The sequence below is a fragment of the Hylobates moloch genome, unplaced genomic scaffold (assembly GCF_009828535.3).
Source record: "Hylobates moloch isolate HMO894 unplaced genomic scaffold, HMol_V3 SCAFFOLD_3, whole genome shotgun sequence".
In the NCBI taxonomy this organism is placed as follows: Eukaryota; Metazoa; Chordata; class Mammalia; order Primates; family Hylobatidae; genus Hylobates; species Hylobates moloch.
The window spans coordinates 105,074,979-105,099,852 of NW_026652278.1; the positions used below are offsets into that span (position 1 = coordinate 105,074,979).

General features: G+C 38.0%; 1 protein-coding gene across 4 annotated transcripts in view; it reads right to left on the minus strand.

Moving 5' to 3' along the window:
• Positions 1-8,450: 8,450 nt before the first annotated feature.
• ZGRF1 (zinc finger GRF-type containing 1) overlaps positions 8,451-24,874 on the minus strand; it is a 101,500-nt gene continuing 85,076 nt past the window's right edge. For 2 of the 4 annotated variants that reach the window (XM_058436643.1, XM_032145568.2), the window contains 8 exons: positions 23,742-23,819; positions 22,853-23,000; positions 17,585-17,712; positions 16,618-16,741; positions 10,167-10,343; positions 9,896-10,030; positions 8,942-9,203; positions 8,451-8,768 (listed from right to left, as the gene is read on the minus strand). In XM_058436643.1, the coding sequence (XP_058292626.1) occupies positions 8,623-8,768; positions 8,942-9,203; positions 9,896-10,030; positions 10,167-10,343; positions 16,618-16,741; positions 17,585-17,712; positions 22,853-23,000; positions 23,742-23,819 (1,198 nt within the window). In that variant the 3' untranslated portion in view covers positions 8,451-8,622. The remainder of the gene's footprint in view (positions 8,769-8,941; positions 9,204-9,895; positions 10,031-10,166; positions 10,344-16,617; positions 16,742-17,584; positions 17,713-22,852; positions 23,001-23,741; positions 23,820-24,874) is intronic. The other 2 variants (XM_032145604.2, XM_032145593.2) reach the window with 1 other exon arrangement.

Consider the following 24,874-nt stretch of genomic DNA (forward strand, 5'->3'; position numbering starts at 1 on the left):
GCACTTTGGGAGGCCAAGGTGTGCAGATCACTTGAGCCCAGGAGTTTGATCACACAACTGCACTCCAACCAGGGTGACAGAGTGAGACACTGTCTCAAAGAAAAAATAAGGCATACATGTGAGCACATACTAGAAGGTAAGAGAAATAAACCCAGTTTGATTTGTTTTAGAATATTTAAAAGTAGGCAAAATACAAAAGAAAACATATCATCTGGACATAATAGATTTTTTATTTTGAGACAGAGTCTCACTCTGGCTGGTGCCCAGGCTGAAGTGCAGTGGTGTGATCTCAGCTCCCAAAAGCCTCCACTTCCTGAGCTCAAGTGATCCTCCCACTTCAGCCTCCTGAATAGCTGGGACTACAGGTGCACGCCACCACGCCTGGCTAATTTTTTTTTTTTTTTAAACGGAGTCTCACTCTGTCCACCTAGGCTGGAGTGCAGTGGTGCTGTCTTGGCTCACTGCAACCTTCACCTCCTGGGTTCAAGTGATTCTCCTTCCTCAGCCTCCTGAGTAGCTAGAACTACAGGTACACACCACCACAGACAGCTAATTTTTGTATTTTTAGTAGAGACAGGGTTTCACCATGTTGGCCAGGCTGGTCTTGAACTCCTGAGCTCAAGTGATCTGCCCACCTTGGCCTCCCAACGTGCTGGGATTACACACATGAGCCACCATGCCCTGCCCATTCTAGATTTTTATAACATTCAATAGTTAAGCACTTACTGAGCACCTACCGTACTGGTGCTGATCCCAAATTATAAATGCAAAACATGATTCTGAAGAGCCATTGGCACTAAAGTTATGTATGCGGTTCCTTTACCAGTATGTTGACTATTTTGTCCTTGGTCCCTCATATTCAGTCAGCTTGCCTAGGCAACATACACAGTGCATACAATAATGTCTGGTCTCATACAACAATGTCTAGACTCATCAAATTACACTGGACTGCTTGCTGTTCATTACACTTTACCTTATGTCCTAATTTTGTTTTTATGTGATGTTACCATGTTGCTCAAGAAGGTCATCATCATCCATTCATAACACTGGATAGGGCTCATAATACCTAAAAGGAGTCACAAACCTGTGGGAGATGTCAGCTGGTTACACATACATCCACAGCTGTGCTGAAAGACGTGGGATCTTTTTACACCTCAGAATTTGTTAACCATATTGTCTTCCCCACCAGTTACTCCCTTCCATTCACAACTATGCTTCTACCTCTCTGACACTGGTCTTGAAAGATCTAGCTTCTACTTCATACCCCATAGCCTGACATTGACTCTAGATATAAGGAACCTAAGGACATAGGAGACAAAGTATTGAGCTCCTGATGGCATCATGGTCACGTTAGCTCTTATTTAGAAATATATATTCCAAAAGAATGGGCAAAGGAGGCTGATTTTCTCGCTTCGAGTATGCCCCTAAGTTTTTCCATCAGGGAGAGCTCTACTTTGCCCCATGTCGGGGTGGAGTGGTACATAACTAGCCCTGCACTCCATGCCTGTCCTAACACATAAAACAAGCTGCATATGCCTGTTGTGCACAAAGGGCCAGCCACAGAGCAGATGCTCAATGGATGCACTGACTTTAATGGCACCAAAGAAATAATTAGTTCTATTCCAAGAAGCCACAAATCGATCATAATTCGTCCAATGAAATGAACTATATCTGTCTTTAAAGAGGCTGGCTACCATAGGTACCCTAAAACTTTCACTTAGGAAATTTTCTCTACCAGTTCTTTAGCCTGCAAGGTGACTGCTTCCTGATTTTTCACACATGCAAGCATGCACACATACATCTCCATTTATTATCAGGACTAGATTTGCAATAATTCAGACACTCACATAGAATTTTTAAAAAATCAACCTAACTAGTGTTTCAGGATGAGAGAAACTTAGAGGACTGCAAAGACATTTAGTTAGTATTTTTCCTTTACTTTATAATCAAGTCATGCTAATGTAAACCAAACACACAACTTGAACTAAACACACATTTCACTCATGGCTAATTACAAACCAGGGATTTCAAATCAGTGTTGATCTAATGTTTTTAGAACAATTATTTAATTTTCAAGGTCCAATATCTGTCGAGTAAATCACCAATTTCCAGTTCATTCTTATTTAATATAAACAAATCTAATTAGTAGAAAGATATTTCACAGCTGTCTTTAAATTAAACCATAGTCAAGAGCAAGCAGCATTTTGGGTTTGCTTTGGCATCCCAAATCAAATGTTTTTTGTTCAAATATAAAAGAGCAATACCAAAAGTTATGTTTTATTTTGAAGTTTTAAGCTAAGCTTCATAAACTCAAGTAACCTATAATTTTTCACAATTCAAATTTTGAATAAGGACAGGAGCTGGCTACAGAGGAAAGCAAAGTATATTATTTTTTCACCTACTTTTGAGAATTGTAAGAATTTTAAGAATCACCAGTTCAGCTATAAATACATTTTTGTTAATAATCAATATTTCTCTTGCATTAAGTAGCAAACTACATCTTATAGTAGCAAATGTAGACATTCAAAGAGAAATCAACAAACCCATTTCTCTAGTAAAAATTGTATTTACCAGGAAGGTATAGACTGTCCAACAAATAAGCCAGGCACAGTGGCTCATGCCTGTAATCCCAGCACTTTGAGAGGCCAAGGGGGGGAGGATCACCTGAGGTCAGGAGTTCAAGACCAATCTGGCCAACATGGTGAAACCCCGTCTGTCTCAAAAACAATCAAACAAACAAACAAACAAAAAAACAAAAATACATTGTTAATAAATGGTTGCATATTAAATTAACTAAGATAAATGATCAGGACATGAGTCTAGTTGGGTCCAAGAGGATTGTAAAATTTTTGGTTTCAGTGTCTTTTACCCTTTGATAAAGTGACTTATAATGCAGGTGGTGCAATATAGCCTAGCCCCAGAGTTGGGTAAGCTTGGGTTCCAGCCCTGCCTGGTACTACTCATGGTAGATTAGGTGGATCATTTCAATTTTTCTGATCCTTGGCTTAATCATGTACAGAATGGGGAAAACACCTACCCCCCTACTGGGGTAAATGAGATGTTTGTGAAAAAATCTTCAAAAATAAAAAAATCCAACACACACTATATAAAGTAAGCAATTAATGATGAGTAGATTAAAGCCTAGAAGTTTCATTCTATTTCCATTTGTGATACATAAACTAATAGACTTATTCTATAAATTAAAATCTTGACATTTTTATATAATCCTATCATTTACTGAACACAAGTTGGGAGACATTGTTTTAAGATTATTGTTATGTATAGATGTTTGATGGCTATAATTGTAAAACTGGCTTTTCGAATATATTGTAAAATCCTAAGAAATTTTAATATTTTGATTGTTATTGAACAGGATGCTTCTTAAAGTTCAATTCATGTCTATCCAACCTTGGAATTTGAGATGAAAAAGACAAAGAATGTGTTAGCCTGGGCTTTGGGGATTTTTTTTTAATGTCAAATATTGTTATCTTTTTCTTACTGAAAATACATATAAAGACCATATTAATATTCAGGGTTCAGATAGTATGTTTTCACTCAAAATATATGATGGAGCCAAAGACAACTCCTCAATGGTCAACACCACCCAATCAGAAGAATGTTTTATTATTCTCTTTAAGAAAGATAAAGTAGATGAGCCCATCGATCTCCCACTCCCTTACTGGGTGTTTGAAGGAAATAAGAAAGTGAGAGCTGCTTCTCACCCCGTTTCTGTTGTAAAAGTCTTGGGAAAAAGGAATGAGTGAAGACTGTGCTCTAATGGATAGGGGCTGGGGCAAGAGCACTAAGATCTGACTCCTAGATATAAACCAGGCCTGCTGCAGCTGACATTACACTTTGGGATGACATTCTGTGACCCAATCCAGGATGGTAAAGATTAAAACCAGAGACAAAACTATTAATACCATATCCACTGTGGAGTAAGGTCCACCCAGAGTGAAAGAAAGCCTCTCCATCTTCTTGCCCAGGTGGGAATCTCCATCCTAAACCAAGAGAATGGGGGCAGCATGGAAACAGAGACTAAACCATTTCCATTTCTTCCCCCGCACCACCATTACTTTTTCTTTTCTAAAGTGCCTGGTGTAAAAGAGTGTTTAATCTAGTGAGCTATGCAGGTGGGCTAGAAAGAATGGAAAGAATGGTTCTGCAAAAACCAACATTTTCTATTCATTGAGTTTTAGTTTTCTGTTACAATATGCTATAAATTAGAAAAAGGGAAATAATAGCTATGTAGTTATAAGATAGAGCTAATCCCTTAGCAAAAAATAGTAGCATAGTATATTATCAATCTCTTTGCCACTTTCTACACCATAACATTTATACTAACTTCTTATGTTCTAAACAAGAGGAATGTTGTTGAATGGGAAGTTCTTTTAAAGATTTCAATGTGTTCCTGTTTAAAAAGGACCCAGGCATGGTGGCTCATGCCTGTAATCCCAGCACTTTGGGAGGCTGAGGTGGGCAGATCACCTGAGGTCAGTTCGAGACCAGCCTGACCAACATGGTGAAACCCCGTCTCTACTAAAAATACAAAAATTAGTTGGGCATGGTGGTGGCCACCTGTAATCCCAGCTACTTGGGAGGCCAAGGCATAAGAATCGCTTGAACCTGAGAGGCAGAGGTTGCAGTAAGCCGAGATCGTGCCACTGCACTCCAGCCCAGGCAACACAGCAAGACTCTGTCTCAGAAAAAAAAAAAAATAATAATAAAAAGGTTCCAATGGGCTCTGTCACATTAAAATAACTATGAAAACACATAAGATAAATATTTGACACTCCTAGCTGATCTATTGTCACAAGTTGGGAGGAATAGTAATGAACTGCTACAATGATATAACTGGATTGAAAATATAAAATTGATACACTACATGTATAATGGCATTAGAAACAGAGTAGGCATGCTCGCTTAAAAATAAAAAAGACCCTTCTCTCCTTTATTAAATATCAAACATACAAGATTTATAACTACCAAAAAATAAGGCAGCTACACTTTTAAGTGCAGTTACTGCTTTCTGAGATTGCTGGAATGCTGAACCCACCCTCTACATCAGAATATTTGGCAATGTCTGGAGGCATTTTTAATTGTCACAGCTTTGGGGTAAGGTGCCACTGGCATCTCATGGGCAGAGGCCAGGGATGCTGCTAAAGGGCACAGGACAGCCCCCCCATAAGAAAGAATTACCTGGTCCAAAAACGTTAAAAATGCCTAAGTTGAGAAATCTTACTCTATACCATCAAGACCTCTCCCTATTATCATGGTAGAAATTGAAATTTCTGGAAAACTGACAAAATGAGAGATGAAGGGAAGGGAGAAATTAATGACAGCACAGGCACAAGTGCAGAAGATTGAGCAGTTCTAGATAAAAGCTAGTAGGAATTAGACTAGGAATTGTGCAAAATCAGTCAGCCATCCAGCTGTAGATCTGAGACAGCAGTTCATCTATCATCCAAATGAACAGTAAGTGAAGCCAAGGGCAATTTACATAGTGTTTATATAGCTCTCATAAGTGTATGTAACAGAAATATATCCTCAGATATACAAAAACCTCAAAAGATGTATCATCTATATACTCTTTTTGGGGAAAATAAATTACTTGAGATCTAGCTTCAGCTGGCCAACAGACCAAAATTAAGAAATAAAAAATAGGGAGGTCTGGGCAGCAAAACTCAGGAATCCAGTTTAAATGTATGTTGTCAGTTAAGATTGTACAGTTCATGGGTAAGGCGCGGTTCTGTAATACTTCCTTCAACTATTCCTCTGCTTTGTAAGGATCTGTTGGAAGTCATATCTTTCACTTCACAGTTTGGATGAACACTTAAAAAAGCAACTGTTGTTGCAAGCAGTAACACATTTGGGAAAAGGCCTGGAGAATTACTAAACCACAAGTTTTGTTGTTGAATTTATTTTTTTCCCTGAGAGTTCCATAGAGACTGGCTAGTCATATTCTTTCTATTGTGAAATAATTCAAGTAAGAATTTTCCTGCATCTTTGAAACGAATATTGAGTGACTTGGGTCACTAAGTTTTTTTAATTGATAAAAATATTGCATTGATATTAATTATAATCAAGCACTCGTCATTTTTCCATCCAGGATGTATAAATGCTCTTTCGTTAATAATGTCTAAGAATCAGTATGGACACAAATGGTTTAAAACTTAACTACATATATACACATAGAATATAAACATAGAAAAAAGACTAAAGGAATATGTTAGTGATTATCTCCAGGTAGTGTATTTCTAGGTGATTTTTGTTTTCTGTTGTATACTTTCTTGTATTTTGCAAATTTTCTACAAGAAGAATGTATTATTTTTATAATAAAAAGTTGTAATCCATATATATCAGTACCTACTACGCAAACAAATGCAGACGAAAAAAACTAGAAGAAAATGAACCAAAGGTAATCTTTCATTCATCTGTTCATTCTTCCAATGGATACTTATTAAGCACCTACTATATCAGGTATGGGTGCAAGGCACTAGCCATGGTCAGGTGTTGAACACTGCTATCTCCAGGTGTAAACTTTTAGTGTTTTTCTTTCTTCTTTTGCGTACTTTTCAAAAGTTTTAAACATAAAAACATATTTGTGAATATGTTTTTATTTATAAAATAGGGAGGCCTTATAATCATTTAAAAAATATTCTGATAAACTTTAGAAAGGTGTTGGTATATCTTATTTTGTACATATGTTCCAACAGATGAGCTCTGGAGACATTCACTTGTTATTGAGGTATACAGGTATTCTCTATATCCTGCCCTTGTAAAATTCATTTCTTTCGCAAACAGAAATCATTCTTTTCAGAAAAAAGCTCTTCCTTCCCTCCTTCCTTCCTTCCCTTCCCTTCCCTTCCCTTCCTTCCTTCCTTCCTTCCTTTCCTTCCTTCCTTTTTCTTTCTTTCTTTCTCTCTCTCTCTTTCTTTTCCCTCTGTGGCCCAGGCTGCAATCTACTCGGCTCGCTGCTGCCCCACACCACGGACTGCCTGGGACTGCCGGCGCGCGACACCACCGCTGCCTGCTTTTTCTCCTTTGGGGCTGCAGGCGCGGTTTCGCCACGTTGGCCACACTGGTCTCCAGCTCCTGACCCCGAGTGCTCTGCCCACCTCGGCCTCCCGAGGTGCTGGGACTGCAGACGGAGTCTCGCTCACTCGGTGCTCGGTGTTGCCCGGGCTGGAGTGCGGTGGCGTGGTCTTGGCTCGCAGCAGCCTCCGCCTCCCAGCCGCCTGCCTTGGCCTACCAGGGTGCTGGGATTGCAGCCCCTGCCCGGCCGCCGCCCTGTCTGGGAGGTGGGGAGCGTCTCTGCTCCGCCGCCCCTCTGCCCGGCCGCCCCTCTGCCCGGCCTCCCCATCTGGGAAGTGAGGAGCGCCTCTGCCCGGCCACCTATCGTCTGGGAGGTGAGGAGTGCCTCTGCCCGGCCACCCATTGCCTGGGAGGTGAGGAGCGCCTCTGCCCGGCCACCCATCGTCTGGGAGGTGAGGAGCGCCTCTGCCCGGCCGCCCCGTCTGGGAAGAAGTGAGGAGCGCCTCTGCCCGGCCGCCCCGTCTGGGAAGTGAGGAGCGCCTCTGCCCGGCCGCCCCGTCTGGGAAGTGAGGAGCGCCTCTGCCCGGCCGCCCCGTCTGCGAAGTGAGGAGCGCCTCTGCCCGGCCGCCCCGTCCGGGAAGAAGTGAGGAGCGCCTCTGCCCGGCCGCCCCGTCCGGGAAGAAGTGAGGAGCACCTCTGCCCGGCCGCCCCGTCTGGGAAGAAGTGAGGAGCACCTCTGCCCGGCCGCCCCATCTGGGAAGAAGTGAGGAGCGTCTCTGCCTGGCTGCCCCGTCTGGGAAGTGAGGAGCGCCTCTGCCCGGCCGCCCCATCTGGGATGTGGGGAGCACCTCTGCCCGGCCGCCCCGTCTGGGATGTGGGGAGCGCCTCTGCCCGACCGCCCCGTCTGGGAGGTCTACCACGGAGGCCAGAAGCAATGTGGGGGCTGGACGTGGTGGCTCACGCCTGTGGTCCCGGCACTCTGGGGGGCCGAGGCGGGTTGATCACTTCAGGCTGGGAGTTCGAGACCAGTCTGGCCAACATGGCGAAACATATGAAAAGTACAACGGACGGACCAACCAACCAACTCAGTGACAACAAGGCAGGTCCACCCTGGAGTCATACTCTAATTTTTTCTATTTTCCTCCCTTTCTGATCCTTTATCCCACTTTCTTTTTCTTCCTCTTCCTTCTCCTTCTTTGTCAAATGAGGATTGAGTTATTATCACTGATCCATATAAAGTCCCTCTCTCATTTATTTTGGTTCCTACCCCCCATTTCTATTCCCCGACTTCCCATGTGCAACCTTCCTAATATGTTTGATACGCATCTTTTTGTTTGTGTGTATTTTTAGAAAATGTTTATTGTTTTTCTGTGCAAAAAAAATTAATAAAAAAAAATAAAATAAAATAAAAAAGCTTATTATTAGGATTTTACACTACCTTTTGTATACTTTTTTGAAGAACAAAATTTTTACATGTGTTTACTATGTTATTTAAATTTCATATTTTTAATAAGAGGGTCTATAGTAATAAAAATATAAAAAATATATCATGTAAAATGAGTCTGAATTTACATAAATACAAAATATTTACACCATGTCTTTTTGTGAATAAGATTTATCTTTTTCACTCTTTTTCTTCTGTTTTTCTTCCGCTTGTTTTTCAAAATAATCTTTAAGGAGATGGTTCAGCTGTGGTTCATACTGGTTTGCATGTTGCAATCCATCTTCCCTTCCTTAAAAAAACATATGACATGAGACAACTATTCTTTATTTTACAGAGGTCCCAATATTACCATGTCAGTTACTTCCCCCAGCAGAGCTGTTTCTGCTTGAAGCACCCCAAGCATTAACCCATAAAAGTCAGTTTGAACTTGAAATGCATGAATTAAACCCATTTTTATTTTACCTTCGCAGTGTTGGATCACTCGTCCCCAAAGTTGATTTTTCCTCAAACAGGCTAAATTTCCCACAATCAACAAATGTCTCTTTCCTCTAGTCAATGCAACATTCATTCTTTTTTCTGAATCAATGAATCCTACTTGTCTTGTCCTTACACAGGACAGAATAATGATCTCCTTTTCAGCTCCCTGAAAAGCATCTACTGTGGACACCTGCACAGTTTTAATATCAGGATGGTGAAAGTCCACAGCACTGAGTAAATGACAAAGCTGTGGAGGAAAAAACAGCAATCATGTAGTAAGAGATTGGGAAGAACTTAAGCCTCTGAACCTGCTCAAAGCAACCACTGTAATTTAACTAATAGTAAATAATTTTCATTTTTATGACTCACATAGACTTGGCTAGTTTCTAAAATGATAGATAAATGACTAGATGACAATATTAATTATGACACAAAATCAAAAGCGATTTATCTATTGCTGGGTAACTCATTTGGATATGCTAATTTGGAGCTGATAAACTAATAATGAAACAGATAAAAAATACTAAAAGGAAAATCTAGTTAGAAGTAATTGGCTCATGTGTACATTAATATTTGGTATCTATCCTTGATTTACTGATAAAATATACTAATAATAAAAGAACATTTTTGATAACAGAGATTCAGTCCCATCTGTCTACAAAGCATACACCATATTTTCTTCCCTCTAATTTGTTTTTTGCATTTTTGCCCCAACAGTTGTAAACTAAATTTAATTAAACCTTGTTAGGTTTACGTTTAATTATACAGAAAAAAAGCCAGACCAAAAAAAAAATCAGAATGTTTCTTTTTTAATATATTAATTACAGTACCAAAAGTTTTTCAGGCACCAAACCAACTACTAGAAATGTAATATCAAATATGGTAATATGTAATTGTAATATTTAATATATGGCAAATACTGTAATACGTAATACCAACCTTGTACATCTGGGATTTGTATAATGTTATCACGCCAATCATAGAGCCTGCTATTCCACTTGCAATCAGTGATTGAATCAGCTTGAGTGTAAATGTAGCTTCTGCCACATTATGAAAGCTGTTATCTCTTTCTATCTGGAGTAAGAAATAGATCCTAAATTATATTTCCCAGAAAGGCTTTGGAAAAACCAAGTAAAATCATACAAACAACAACAAAATTAAACCAGGAACCTAAACCATGTTGACTCTCATCAACATTAATGTCATTTACCTGTTCTAGTCCTTTAACATTATAAAAACACAGGGTTGGTAGCCATTCCAATAAAGGGCTCCTCTCTATTTCTGTTACACCATTCATGAGGGCTCCTTTGTAAAACAGATCATTAACAATAGCACTGATTGCAGGATGACAACGGTATTGAGTTCTCAATAGAATTGGCTTGTGACCCTAAGAAATTTAAATGAAGAAAAATAAAACAATTTTTTTATTCATCTAGGGAAAGAAAATTATATTTTTAAAATTAAAAATATTGCTATATTACGGTCTTAGGAGATGAATTACAACCATGATAGAATAGACTACAAATAAAAATATTTTTTAAGTTACTCAAAATATGTTCATATTAATTTAGAAAAATTAGAAAATATAAAAGATGTCAACCTTAGACTTATCTAGTAAGTTTGACTCCTAACATTATGGTTTTTTTTTTTTGAGATGGAGTCACTCTGTCGCCCAGGCTGGATTGCAGTGGCACGATCTTGGCTCACTGCAACCTCCACCACCTGGTTTCAAGCGATTCTTCTGCCTCAGCCTCCCGAGTAGCTGGGATTACAGGCACCCACCATCATGCTTGGCTAATTTTCGTATTTTTGTAGAGACGGGGTTTCCCCATGTTGGCCAAGCTGGTCTTGAACTCCTGACTCAGGTGATTCACCTGCCTTGGCCTCCCAAAGTGCTGGGATTACAGGCGTGAGCCACTATGCCCGACCAACATTATGCTTTTATAATATATCTGGAGTTGATCTAACACTAAATTGAAAAGCATCTCTTAAAAAATTAGGAGGTGTCGTAAATATCTCGTTAACTTTCCTCACTGAGTAAAAGCCATTTTTCATTCTGAATCTTGAAAGAAGTTTCAGATTTTATTAATGCATCATAAAATCCAAGTCTTATCTACTTTAGCGCTCTTCGAGCAAAAAGTTCTGTAGTAAATAATGCTCGGGCCAGGCGCAGTGGTTCACGCCTGTAATTCCAACACTTTGGGAGGCCAAGGTGGGAGGATCACCTGAGGTCAGGAGTTCAAGACCTGCCTGACAAACATGGTGAAACCCCGTCTCTACTAAAAAATACAAAACTTAGCCAAGCATGGTGGCAGGCACCTGTAATCCCAGCTATTTGGGAGGCTGAGGCAGGAAAATCGCTTGAACCCAGGAGGCAGAGGTTGCAGTGAGCCGCTCAAATGTTAGAGAAATGACTAAATTATGGTATATCTGCACAACATAATACTTAGTGATCAACATATTTATGACAACAGTAATGATTACAAAACTAGTAGTAACAAGGGGAGATGATTTACTATTATGCAAAGTTTAAAAAGGCAAGATAGAAGTTATATTTATGGTATGGTTTCAACTATGTACAAATACATATATTTGATATAGGCATATAACCCTAGGATAAAAGATGGAAGGAAAAATAATAAATATTACCAAGAGTTTTCTCTTAAGGGCAGTGAAGTTATTACAGATGTTTTTGTTTTGTTTTTACCTTTTTTCTTTCTTTTTTGAGACAGGGTCTCGCTGTTGCTCAGGCTGGCCTCAAACTCCTGGGGCTCACACGATCCTTCTGCCTCAGCTTCCTGAGTAGCTGGGACTACAGGTGCCTGACACCCCACCCAACTTTATCTATTTTTTTCTTTTTTTTCCTTTTCTTTCTTTCCTTCCTTTTTTTTTTCTTTTCTTTCTTTCTTTCTTCTTTTAAAGAGTCAGGATCCTGCTCTGTTGCCCAGGCTGGAATGCAGTGGTGAGATCATAGCTCACTGCAGCCTCGAACTCCTGGACTCAAATGACCCTCCCACCTCAGCCTCCCAAGCAGCTGAGATTATAGATTATAGGCATGAGCCATCACACCCAGCTTGCCTTTTCTCTTTTCTGTAGTTTCCACACTTTCTATAATGAGTAGTGATTATTTTTATTTCTTTTACTTTTAATAATTGTGAACTAATTCAAATATACAGAAAGCAAAGAAATAATATTATGTCCAAACTTACCACCCAGACTTGACATTAGCCATATTAAGTCATTTTTGTTTTGGCTCTCTTTTTTGTTAGATAAAATATGACATATATAGCTAAAGATCCTCCTTCATTGCTTTCTTCTACCACCTTTCCCAGAAATAACCCCAGTCCTGATTTTGTTTTGTGGACTCATCATACATGTTTTTATATGTTTATTGTATTAGTATGAATCTATAAATAATATATATTATGTGCTTTTGAAATTCTCATAAATGGCATTTTACTATAATTATCCCTTTGTGCTTTGTTTCTTTCAATATCCACTATATTTCTGAGAACTATCTATATGGATCAAGCTCATTCATAATAACTGTTTTTTATTCTACTCTGCGACTAAATCACTTTTTTGTCCATCCCTTATTTGCCCTTTTAGAATTCCCCCAAATAAAAACCTACTTCATATTTTAAAAGGCATTGACAATAGGTACATGAAAAAAGGGAAGAACAGTGTGCAGAGGACACTACCATTTGTTAAAACAGGGAGGGAAAATGTTATGTATTTGCTTACAGGCATAAAATATAACAAGAAAGGTACAAGAAAGGAATGACAGTTTCTTTGAAGGGGAGAGAACGAATGGTTGGGGGACAGAAGGAGAAGTCTTCACTATTTCCATGTTTTTTGGTTCCACTTGAATTTTGAATCATATGACTATATTACCTATTCAAAAATGTTTTAAGAATTTAGATAACTTTTTATTTAAAAAATTTTTTTAGTAGAGGCGGGATCAGAGCTCTGGTACCAGAGCTGTTGTCGAACTTGTGACCTCAAGTGATCCTCCCACCTCAGTCTCCCAAAGAGCTGGGATTTACAGGCTGGAGCCACCATGCCCAGCCCTTTTTTAAGATAATTTTTTTTTAGTTAAGATTTTTTTTAAAAAGCCATTGAAAATGTCTAATACAAAAGAGGTTGGATACTGACTTGTCACAGAAGAGGTAGAAAGTTTTGCAATCAAATTCAATTACAATTAACAGCTCAAGACAACTGAAAGCTTCGTTCTTTGCAAAACAGAATATAATTCAACTCAAAATTCAATGCAACTTGTAACTCAATCTAGGGGGGAACTTCTTAATTAAGAAGGTAGAATAAAGCTGCCTTGTAGAATCCATTCTCCAATATATAAAGGTACAAAAAATACAAAAACAACAGCAAAGAAAATTCAGCAATTATGCAACAAAGAAAGATTTACAGCCAACCCAATGCCATAGACTTTAAAAAGTACTTGTCATTGAGAAAGAAACAAGATTCTGGGGTGGAAGTGAAAAATGCAGCATAGTGAGCCAGAATTCATATGATGGCAATGGTTTCTAAGAAGAATAATGAAAAAGGGAAAGTGAACTTGGCAGTTTTTAGTAGAATTGAAGGCTCAAGAACTGTGTCCCTTTCCCAGAGAAGGGATACTCTTGGGCCTCAGATGTCCTATCACTTTGATGGGACACCACCATAATTCCAGGTACTGAGAAAACAGAGAATACAGATCTGAGAGAGTATCTGACATCCAAGCATGAACACCAGAAAATGAAACAAGAATGGCAACTATACAAACATAGTGTTTATATAGTTGTATAGTTTGTATAGAAACAGTGTTCTCTCTCTCTTTCTCTGCCATGTGAGGACACAGCAAGAAGGTAGCATCTACAAGCCAATGACCAATGGAATAGAATAGAAAGTCCAGAAATAAACTCTTGTACATGTGCTCAACTGATTTTTGATGAGGGTTCCAAGACAATTACATGGGAGAAAAGGATAGTCTTTTCCACACATGGTATTGGGAAAACTATATATCCACATGCAAAAGAATGAAGTTGGACCCTTATCTCATACCATATACAAAAATTAAAATGGATCAAAGACCTCAACATAAGAGCTAAAACTATAAAATTCTTAGAAGAGGCCAGGTGCGGTGGCTCACGCCTGTAATCCCAGCACTTTGGGAGGCCGAGGTGGGTGGATCACAAGGTCAGGAGATCGAGACCATCCTGGCTAACACGGTGAAACCCCGTCTCTACTAAAAATACAAAAAATTAGCCGGGCGTGGTGGTGGGCGCCCGTAGTCCCAGCTACTCGGGAGGCTGAGGCAGAAGAATGGCGTGAACCCGGGAAGTGGATGTTGCAGTGAGCCGAGATTGCGCCATTGCACTCCAGCCTGGGCGACAGAGCGAGACTCTGTCTCAAAAAAAAAAAAAAATTCTTAGAAGAAAATATTGGGGAAAATTTTCATGACATTGGATTTGGCAATAATTTCATACCTATAACACCAAAAGCACAAGCAACAGAATAAAAAATAGGTAAATTGAACTTCATCGAAATTAAGAACTTTTGTGCATCAAAAAACACTATAAAGAAAGTGAAAAGACAACAACAAAATGGAAAAAAAATTGCAAATCATATATTTGAAAAAGGATTAATTTCCAGAACATATTTTTTTAAAAAAACCTCCTATAACTCAACAACAAAAAACCAAACAACCCAATTAAAAAATAGGCAAAGGACTTGAATAGGCATTTCTTCAAAAAGGATATAAAAATGGCGAATAAGCACATGAAAAGATGCTCAAGATCATTAGTCTTTAGGGAAACCACAATAAGATACCCCTTCACACCCATTAGGATGGCTATGATATTCAAAAACCAACAAGAAGTGTTGGTGAGGATGTGGAGAAATCAGAACCCTTGTGCACTGCTGTTGGGAGAGTAAAATGGTGCCGCTGCTATAGAAAAAAGTTTGGTGGTTCCTCAAAAATTTAAACGTACAATTATCATATGACCCAACAATTATACCTCTGAGTATGTATTGAACTGAAAGCAGGGATTTGAACAAGTATTTGTATATCAATGTTCACAGAAGATTTTTCACAAGAGCCAAAAGGTGAAAACAACCCAACTATCTATCAACAGAAATGTAGTACACACATGCAATGGAATATTATTTAGCCTTATAAAGGAATGAAATTCTGATACATGCTACAAGGATGAACTCTAAACACATTATGCTAAGTAAATAAGACAGACATAAAATGACAAATACTGTATGACTCTACTCAAATGAGGCACCTAGAATAGGCAAACTCACAGAGCTAGAAAGAAGAACAGAGGTTACTAGGGGCTGAGGGAAGAGGAAATGGGAAATTATTGCTTAACAGTTCAAAACTTCTGTTTGGGATAATGAAAAAATTCTGGAAATGGACAAGTGATGGTTGTACAACATTATGAATGTACTTTAAAGTAATAATAATAATATAGTACTGATACATGCTGCAACATCAATGAACCTCAAAAAGTGAAAGAAGACAGACACAAAAGGTACATATTGTATGATTCCATTTATATAAAATATCCAAATCCATACAGAGAGAAAGCAGGCTGGTGTTTGCCAGAAGCTGTAGGGAAGAGGAAGAGGAAATGGACAGTTAACTGCTAAATGGGTAAGGATTTTATTTTGAAGTGATGAAAACATTTTGAAACCAGACAGAGGTAGTGGTTACACAAGAAACTGTGAATGTACTAAATGCTACTAAACTGTTCACTTTAAAATAGTTTCTGCTATATAAACTGCATGCTGTAAAGAAAAAAAAAGTTTTTTTTAAGAAATTTAAACAATGGTTTTATGTTAGATGAATGCAATGGTTTGAATGTGTCCCTCAAATTTCATGTGTTGGAAACTTCATCCCCAATGCAACAGTGTTGAGAGGTGGGACTTTCAAAAGGTGATTAGGCCATGAGGATTCTGCCTAATCCTCACAGATTAATGCCATTATCACATGAGTGGGTTCCTCATAAAAGGATGGATTTGTGAATGGATTAATGCCATTCCTGGTATATGTGTGTGGGTTAATGGATGAATGCCATTATCACATGAGTGGCTTCCTCATAAAAGGATGAGTTTGGCCTCTCACACTCTCTTGCTCTTCTGCCTTCCACCACAGGATGACAATGAAGCAAGAAGGCCCCTGCCAAATGCAGGTCCCCAGGTCTTAGACTTCTCAGCCTCCAGAACTATAAGAAATAAATCTCTGTTCTCTATAAATTACCCAGTCTCAGGTTTTTCTGTTATACCAGCACAAAATAGACTAAGACAGTAAATTCCACCCCAATTAAAAAATGTTAATAATTTAAAATTATTTACAATGTGAAGTAGTGCTCCAGGTAGATAATAGAGACATTATAGGTTTTTTTTGGTTTTAGAGCAAAAGTTATATACTCCTACCCACTACTCAAATAAATAGGGAAAAAATTCCTTTTATAAAAGGGCACTTAAATTATAGTGTTCCACTTGTCTTTAAGATGAATACTTTCTACACAACTCCAGTTATACATTATTTTAAGGCAGGACTAAGTCTTCTAATATTTTCATTCTCTATCAACACACACACACACACAATGTAGAATCAATAAATGATAATTCCGTAAGAATTTAGCAGTATGTACCATTAAGCAAAGTCGATCAAAAAGAGTTTGTTCCAATCCATTTTCATGAGCTGCATCAGAACCCTGAATAGTAGGAGGTAGCTGTTTGGGATCCCCAACAAGAATCAGCTTTTCACACTCAAACCTAAAACAGAATTTCAAAAATTAATCTAAGCAATTAAAAAGGGTGCATTAACATCATTTATTGCACTGTTTGCCAAAATTGCACTTCGAAATATTCAAATGCCATGAAGTATCCTGAGTACTAATAAAGCTTAGTAGTGCTATTAAGCGCATTAAAGGCTTTGAAAAGTTATGCAATAAAGAATCCTTTATATAATTTAGTTGCCCTCCTTGCACATAAAACCTAGTAGGTGCCCCCTGCCTCTGCATGGAATTAATATTTCACAAAGCATATTTGGGAAATGCTGGTTTTTAGAATCCATAAACTCTTAAAATTAAAGTCTTTCTTAGGAGTCATTTAGCTTAAACCCTTGTTTTAGAAGTAAAGTAAATTGGGTTCTTAGGGGCTAAATATTTTCCAAAATAGGAGTAGGATATAGTGGGGAAAAATCAAAGTTTTGTAAACAAACCTATATCTAAATCTGAACTCCATTATATTTTAGAGACCCAGCAAGTTATTTAATCCTTTCATGCTTCAGTATTATTAGTTTTTCTTTTTCTTTTTTTTTTGAGACAGGGTTTCACTCTGTGTCACCCAGGCTGGAGTGCAGTCGTGCAATCCCTGCTCACTGCATCCTTGACCTCCTGGGCTCAAGCAATCCTCCCACCTCAGCCTCCCAAGTTGCTGGAATTTTAGGCACACACTACCATGCCCAGCTAATTTTGTATTTTTTGTAGAAATGGGGATTCGCCATGTTGCCCAAGCTGGTCTCAAACTCCTAGACTCAAGCAATCCACCTGCCTCAGCCTCCTAAAGTGCTAGGATTACAGGTGTTACCCCTGGGGAAAGAATCTTTTAGGTTACCTTGCAATGGGAAGGAGAGAGGTCGGTTCAGTTATCTGACTACACTCATCCAGCACAACTACAGGAAATTTAAGATCATTCATGCATGGGAATGGGCAGGCTGCACAGGTAACTCCAACTACTCGAACCTTTATTACAACAAAAATGTTATTAATTAACAATTATTAAAAGAAAATAAGAGAATGTATTTACCAAAGAACTTGTAGGCTAAAATTAGAGAGTGAGCTAGTCCTAATTTAATTCCTAGCCATCAGAAATCTTAGGTCATCATATCTCCACATTTTTATTATTCCTACATACAAAATGGAAATCAACAAATGTAGGTTACTTAAGCCACAAGCCCATTAACAAGAACAAATAAAAGACGTATTTTGATATTCAGACGGAAAGTATCACAATATCAAGCATTTGTAAAATATCAAGGATGACGGCACATATTTTACCGTCTAGATGAGGTTAGACAACATACATTATATCAACACCAGCCAAAGTTCTTCACAAAGAACATTAAATATGCTGATGAAATATTCTTTGCTTAACCTTCAAGCATATTAGTTTTATTTATTTAAAAATGTAAAGATGACTAATTCTAAACAACAGTAAATAAAATGTACTCGTAGCCTGTAAGTATATTTGAATCTTGTAAGTTACACATTATAGCAGCATGCCATTACTCTCAAGGCAAAAAGCTTCACAAAAACTGATTTTCAATCTCTGGAATTAAATGTAAACAATAGGGATATCTATGAATTTTCTAATTAGATGTAGTCACTGACCTAGTAGCCCGCTATCTATACACACGTGTACATACACATATACACACGTACACACACACGTTTGTACGTATACATATGTGTGTATAAACACAAACACATAGATATACATGTACATATACATATACAGTCATGTGCCACATAATAATGTGATGTTTTGGTCAATGATGGACCAGATATATGATGATGGTCTCATAAAATTATAATGGAGCTGAAAAATTCCCAGCCCCTAGTGACATCACAACCCTCACAGCACAATGCATTATTCATGTTTGTGGTGATACTGGTGTAAACAAACCTATTGTACTGCCAGTCATATAAAAGTATAGCACATACAATTACGTACAGTTCATACTTGATAATAAATGACCATTTTAGTGGTTTATACATTTACCATATTATACTTTTAATATTATTTTAGAATGTACTCCTACCTATTAAAAAAAAAAAGTTGGCTATAAAACAGTTTCAGGGACGTCCTTCAGGAGGTATCCGTGAGAAGGTATTGTTATCATAAGTGCTGACAGCCCCATGTGTCCTATTGCCCCTAAAAGCTTTCTAGTGGGACAAGGCTGGACACGGTGGCTCAAGCCTGTAATCCCAGCACTTTGGGAGGCCGAGGTGGGCAGATCACAAGGCCAGGAGATCGAGACCATCCTGGCTAACATGGTGAAACCCTGTCTCTACTAAAAATACAAAAAAATTAGCCAGGCGTGGTGGCGGTGCCTGTAGTCCCAGCTACTTGGGAGGCTGAGGCAGGAGAATGGCGTGAACCCGGGAGGCAGAGCTTGCAGTGAGCCAAGATCGCGCCACTGCACTCCAGCCTGGGCGACAGAGCGAGACTCCATCTCAAAAAAAAAAACAACAACAAAAAACTTTCTAGTGGGACAAGATGTAGAGGTGGAAGACAGTGCTATATTGATGATCCTGACCCTGGGTAGGCCTAGAATAATGTGTGTGTTTGTATCTTAGTTTTCAACAATTAAAAAAAAAAGTTTTAAAGGTAAAAAAAGAAAAATTTTAAACAAAAAAGCTTATGAAATATTTTTGTATATACAAAATGTGTTTTAAGCTGTGTTATTACAAAAGAATCAGTTTTTAAAAATTTTAAACTTTACAAAGTCAAAATGTTATAATAAGCTAAAGTTAATTTATTATTGAAGAAAGAAAAAATTTTAAAATAAATTTGGGGTAGCCTAACTGTACAGTGTTATAAAGTCTACAGTAGGCTGGGCATGGTGGCTCACGCCTGTCATCCCAGCACTTTGGGAGGTTGAAGCAGGCGGATCGCTTGAGGTCAGGAGTTTGAGACCAGCCTGGCCAATGTGGTGAAACCCCATCTCTAATAAAAATACAAAACTTAGCCAGGCGTAATGGCAGGTGTCTGTAATCTCAGCTACTCGGGAGGATGAGGCAGAAGAATCGCTTGAACCCAGGAAGCAGAGGTTGCAGTGAGCTGAGATCACAACCTGCACTCCAACCTGGACAGAGCAAGATTCCATCTCAAAAAAATTAAAATTTTTTTAAAAGTCTACAGTAGTGTACAGTAATGTCCTAGGCCTCCACATTCACTCACCACTCACTCACTGACTCAGCCACAGTGACTTCCAGTCCTGCAAGCTCCATTCATGGTAAGTTAACTATAAAGTTAACTATTAAAAAGCTATAGTATATATAGTTTTCTGAGGACTTCTAGAACCAAAACTTTGTGGTTATTATTTCTAATTTCTCCTTCCCTCCCTCCCTATACAGGTGTACCATTTTAAATATTTTATACCATATTTTCAAAGTATATTTTCTGTTTAGATACAGAAATACCACTGTGTTATAATTAATTGCCTACAGTATTCAGTACATGCTGTATAGATTTGTAGCTGAGGAGCAATAGGCTATACCATGTAGCCTAGCGTGTAGTAGGCTATACCATCTAGGTTTGTGTAAGCACACAATGATGTTCACACAATGACAAAATTGTAAAACAATACATTTCTCAGAATGTAACCCCATTGTTAAATGATATATGACTGTACTTATTCTCTTCTAACAATCTAAAGATCTATAAAATTATACTTCTTGATAGCAAGGGCAGTTCATACCAACTGACCATATCTTTTTTCAACAAACTGACAAAAAACTATGCTTTACAAATTAAATATTGCCTCCACAGATCCTACAAAATAAGAAAACATTACAATTGCTTTATTTTCTTTAATAATAAATAATATTCACCACACACAATAGCCCTGTATCAGTTAGGTTTTCTTCTTTTGTTAAAAACAAAAACAAAAATCTTAAAGCCACATTTATATCAGAAATTCCACAGTATTTAAACATTCAGTTCTTTAAAAATGATCAAGCTTTGGTGCCACTCTGAAATATTATTCATTTTATTTAATTTCTGGCAACTATATCTACAAAACAATCTTAGAATGAGAACTATAAAGTTATGTGTCAAGAAGCATTTTTTAAATTTAAAGAAATATCTAATACAAAAACCTAAAGTATTAAGTTTTCTTTAAAAAATTATGTTATCTTTTAATTTATTATTATGTTGCTGAGATTCTAACAGCAGAAAAGATTTTGTTACTGACCTAGGAAGTATTAATTAACTATAAAGCATTTTTAAAAAATTAGTTTTATTGTGAAGACATGTCACTTTAGAAATGAGTCAGGTCTTCCAGGCGCGGTGGCTCATGCCTGTAGTCCCAGCACTTTGGGAGGCAGAGGTGGGAGGATCACTTAAGGTCAGGAGTTTGAGACCAGCCTGGCCAACATTGTGAAACCCTGTCTCTACTAAAAATATAAAAATTAGCCGGGTGCGGTGGAATGTGCCTGTAGTCCCAGCTACTCAGGATGCTGAGGCAGGAGAATTGCTTGAACCCAAGAGGTGGAGGTTGCAGTGAGCTGAGGCTGCGCCACTGCACTCCAGCCTGGGTGACAGAGCGAGACTCTGCCTCAAAAAAAAAAAAAAAGAAAGAAATGTGTCAGGTCTGAATGCCTGACTAGACCTTAGAAATATGTCAGAAATTTTCTAAAAAAAAATTCCTCTAAAATAGTTTTCATTTGTGAATAGGTGATACAAATGAGCAATAGGTGGTAACTGGGTTTTCGTTCAGAAAATCATTCAAGAAATCATTAACAATGATATATATGAATAATGATTCTTATATATCATTGTTATATTGGGTGAGTAAAATGATAAGTAGTTTACATAAATGACTAATTTGTATTAATTGAACACAGCCAAACTAAGCCTTTCCGGATTTGGTTAAGAAGAGAGTATAGACTTAACTCTATAATTCAAATAACAGAAAGTTAGTCTGAAGTTTTCTGAGGACTTCCAGAACCAAAACTTGTTATAGATTGCTTATTATTTCCAGTTTCTCCTTCCCGCCCTAGGAAAGTACTATTACATATGCACACCCTTTGCCATGTTACTTGGCAGTGCTTCCCACCAGAGAAGTAGGGGAGTATATTTCCCTGCCTCACTGATGTTAGACTTGGCCATGTGACCTGTGCAAATGGAATGTCAGCAAACATAATATGAACTGAAGCTTTAAATGTGTTTCTGTGATCTGTCCTGCCCTTTTGCACTTCTGCCATCTGTTAGAAGATCATGCCATAGCAACTGTTCTCAGAATGAGAGACTTTACCCATCGCCTCAGGCCAAGCCACACCACTTGACCTGTAGAGTCATAAGCTGTTGTCTTAAAGTACTGAGACTGAGTTTGTTAACCCTCATTATTTCAGCAATAGCTGATCAATATAGGGTCCCAAGTAGACTGATTTTCTCAACTCTCTAGCAGAAAGTTACCAATGTGCAAATGGCCCAAGAAGCCAACAACTTTCTTTTACTCCATCCCCATTGCTTTTCCCCATGCTCTCCTTTCATAGGAGGAAGCTGCTGATTGATTTTTTCTCTTCCAACAGCTGATGCCCAGGCTTCCCTAGATCAAAACTTGATAAAGGAGATAGTGCTACCTGTTACAGCCTGGAATCTTGTGGGCTCCCAATACCTGGAAGCTAGCGTCTGAGCCTCCTGGATTCTTGGATACAAACAAACACTAAAAATCTTGGCTTTCTTGGACAGCATCAAACACAAATTTCATTTGGATATTTTACTCAGGGTCAGATCCTCTCCATCACTGTTTCTCCTAGAATACAACTAATTTCATTTAACTTGTAAGGAATCTATTCCCACCTCTACACTTTCCTCTTCAAGCCTATAAAAAGAAAGTAAACAGGGAGAAGGAGAAAGGATGACTGGGTCATGGTGAGTTGGATCTATTCACGAATTTGAAGAACGCTTTGAAGCAAACATAAAACATACACTGGGTAGACTATATCCAAGGATCCACATGCATGTACCTTAGTAGAATATAAACTATCACAGCAGTTTGTTTTATTTAAAGGAAATATTATTTCATCAACAGAAATAAGAGAATCTGAATGGTGTATATAAATCAAGAAACAAACTGAAGCTACTACTTCTTACCTGCTTCAGCAGGGTTCTATTGGTCCCCAGTTTATGCTGCTCAATGCTTTTTCTCACATACACTCTTTCCGTAGAAGTCAGATCTTCTTTCATTAGTGCATGTAGTTCCTTTAACTGTTCACTTTCATTTTCTGAGCCAGCATGCAAGCTAAAGAATTATATTAAAACACTCCTCTTCATTCCATTTTTCATAACATCACAGTAAAGCAAAATACAGATTTTTTTTTTTTATTGTACTTTAAGTTTTAGGGTACATGTGCACAACGTGCAGGTTTGTTACATATGTATACATGTGCCATGTTGGTGTGCTGCACCCATTAACTCGTCATTTAACATTAGGCATATCTCCTAATGCTATCCCTCCCCGCTCCCCTCACTCCACAACAGGCCCCAGTGTGTGATGTTTCCCTTCCTGTGTCCATGTGTTCTCATTGTTCAACTCCCACCTATGAGTGAGAACATGCGGTGTTTGGTTTTTTGTCCTTGTGATAGTTTGCTGATCCCATTACTGGGTATATACCCAAAGGATTAGAAATCATGCTGCTATAAAGACACATGCACACGTATGTTTATTGCGGCACCATTCACAATAGCAAAGACTTGGAACCAAGCCAAATGTCCTACAATGATAGACTGGATTAAGAAAATGTGGCACATATACACCATGGAATACTATGCAGCCATAAAAAATGAGGAGTTCATGTCCTTTGTAGGGACATGGATGAAGCTGGAAACCATCATTCTCAGCAAAATACAGATTTTCTAAGTTAACCAAGTAAAGATAAGCCTTTCTCCATTCTTCAAAAATCAAACTTAAGGTAAGAGTGATAATAAAAGTACCATGCTTCCCTCTGACCATTCTGTGACTTCTGGAATTTTGCATTCTTACCTATAAGGTAAAATTGGTTTGGCAATCTTCCTAACACTCCCAACTCTGATAAAGTTTTCAAATCCAAGACTGAGAAGCCTTTAAATAAGAAAACAATATAGACTCTGATTATTTAGGAAACAGAATATAAAGTTTCATATAATAACTGTGTTACTACAACTAATTTTGTGTAACAGTATATTTTAATTATAAAATTTAATGTGAAATACCTAAACTCAAAGTAAATGCAAGTAGTTGGTTTTTTAAATATAATGCATTTTCTAGAGAATTTAAAAATATGCATTATTCCATTTTGAAGGCTCACTAAATGTTCATAAAATGCCAATGTTAGTATTTATCACAAATAAAATTGCCTCTAAAGACATAATATAGAAAGCAATAGCTATCATACACTTAGCACCAAGATTTGTTAGGAAGAGCCTCTTTACGTATGTTACATTGTTTAACACTCACTACAGCTCTAGATGATATCTCCTCTTAGAGATAAGGACACAAGCTCAGAGGTGAGGTATCATGATTCAAGCCCAAGCAACTCTGTCTACATCCAAGAGTTATGACCGTTCCTCTACATACATTACCCTCCAGTTAGGGCTTTGTGAGGAAGGACCCCTCACCTACACTTCCCTTTTATATATCTTACAGCTCTAGCACTATGCTGGGAACACAGATGGAACTCAGTGAATACTCAACCCTCTGAAACTTCTACTACCTCAAAATGGGAATTTAAAGAGCTGGAGAACTAAACTATAGATCTCTAAAAACAATTTTCCAAAATAATTATGAAACAAACTAGTGTCAATACATGAATAGATTTCGATTTTTACATTTTTCACAGTCTTCACCTTGAAGAATAATAGCAACTTAACAGGCTGAAATACTAGTTTACAATTTTTTTTCCAATGCAAGTTTGGTTAAATCTATAATAATAAGGGATGCAGTCTCCTCAAAGTACTATCCACCCCATACTCCTTCATTTCTTCTCGAGAAACTGTTCCATCCATTACAATAGGAAAACATTGTCTGTTCAAGCACACAATGAGAAGGTTATTTCAGTGTGAAGAAATGTACGAAACCAGACTATAAGCAGTTGAAGCATAGATCCTAATTAGAGATTCACATTTCTCAGGTCCTTA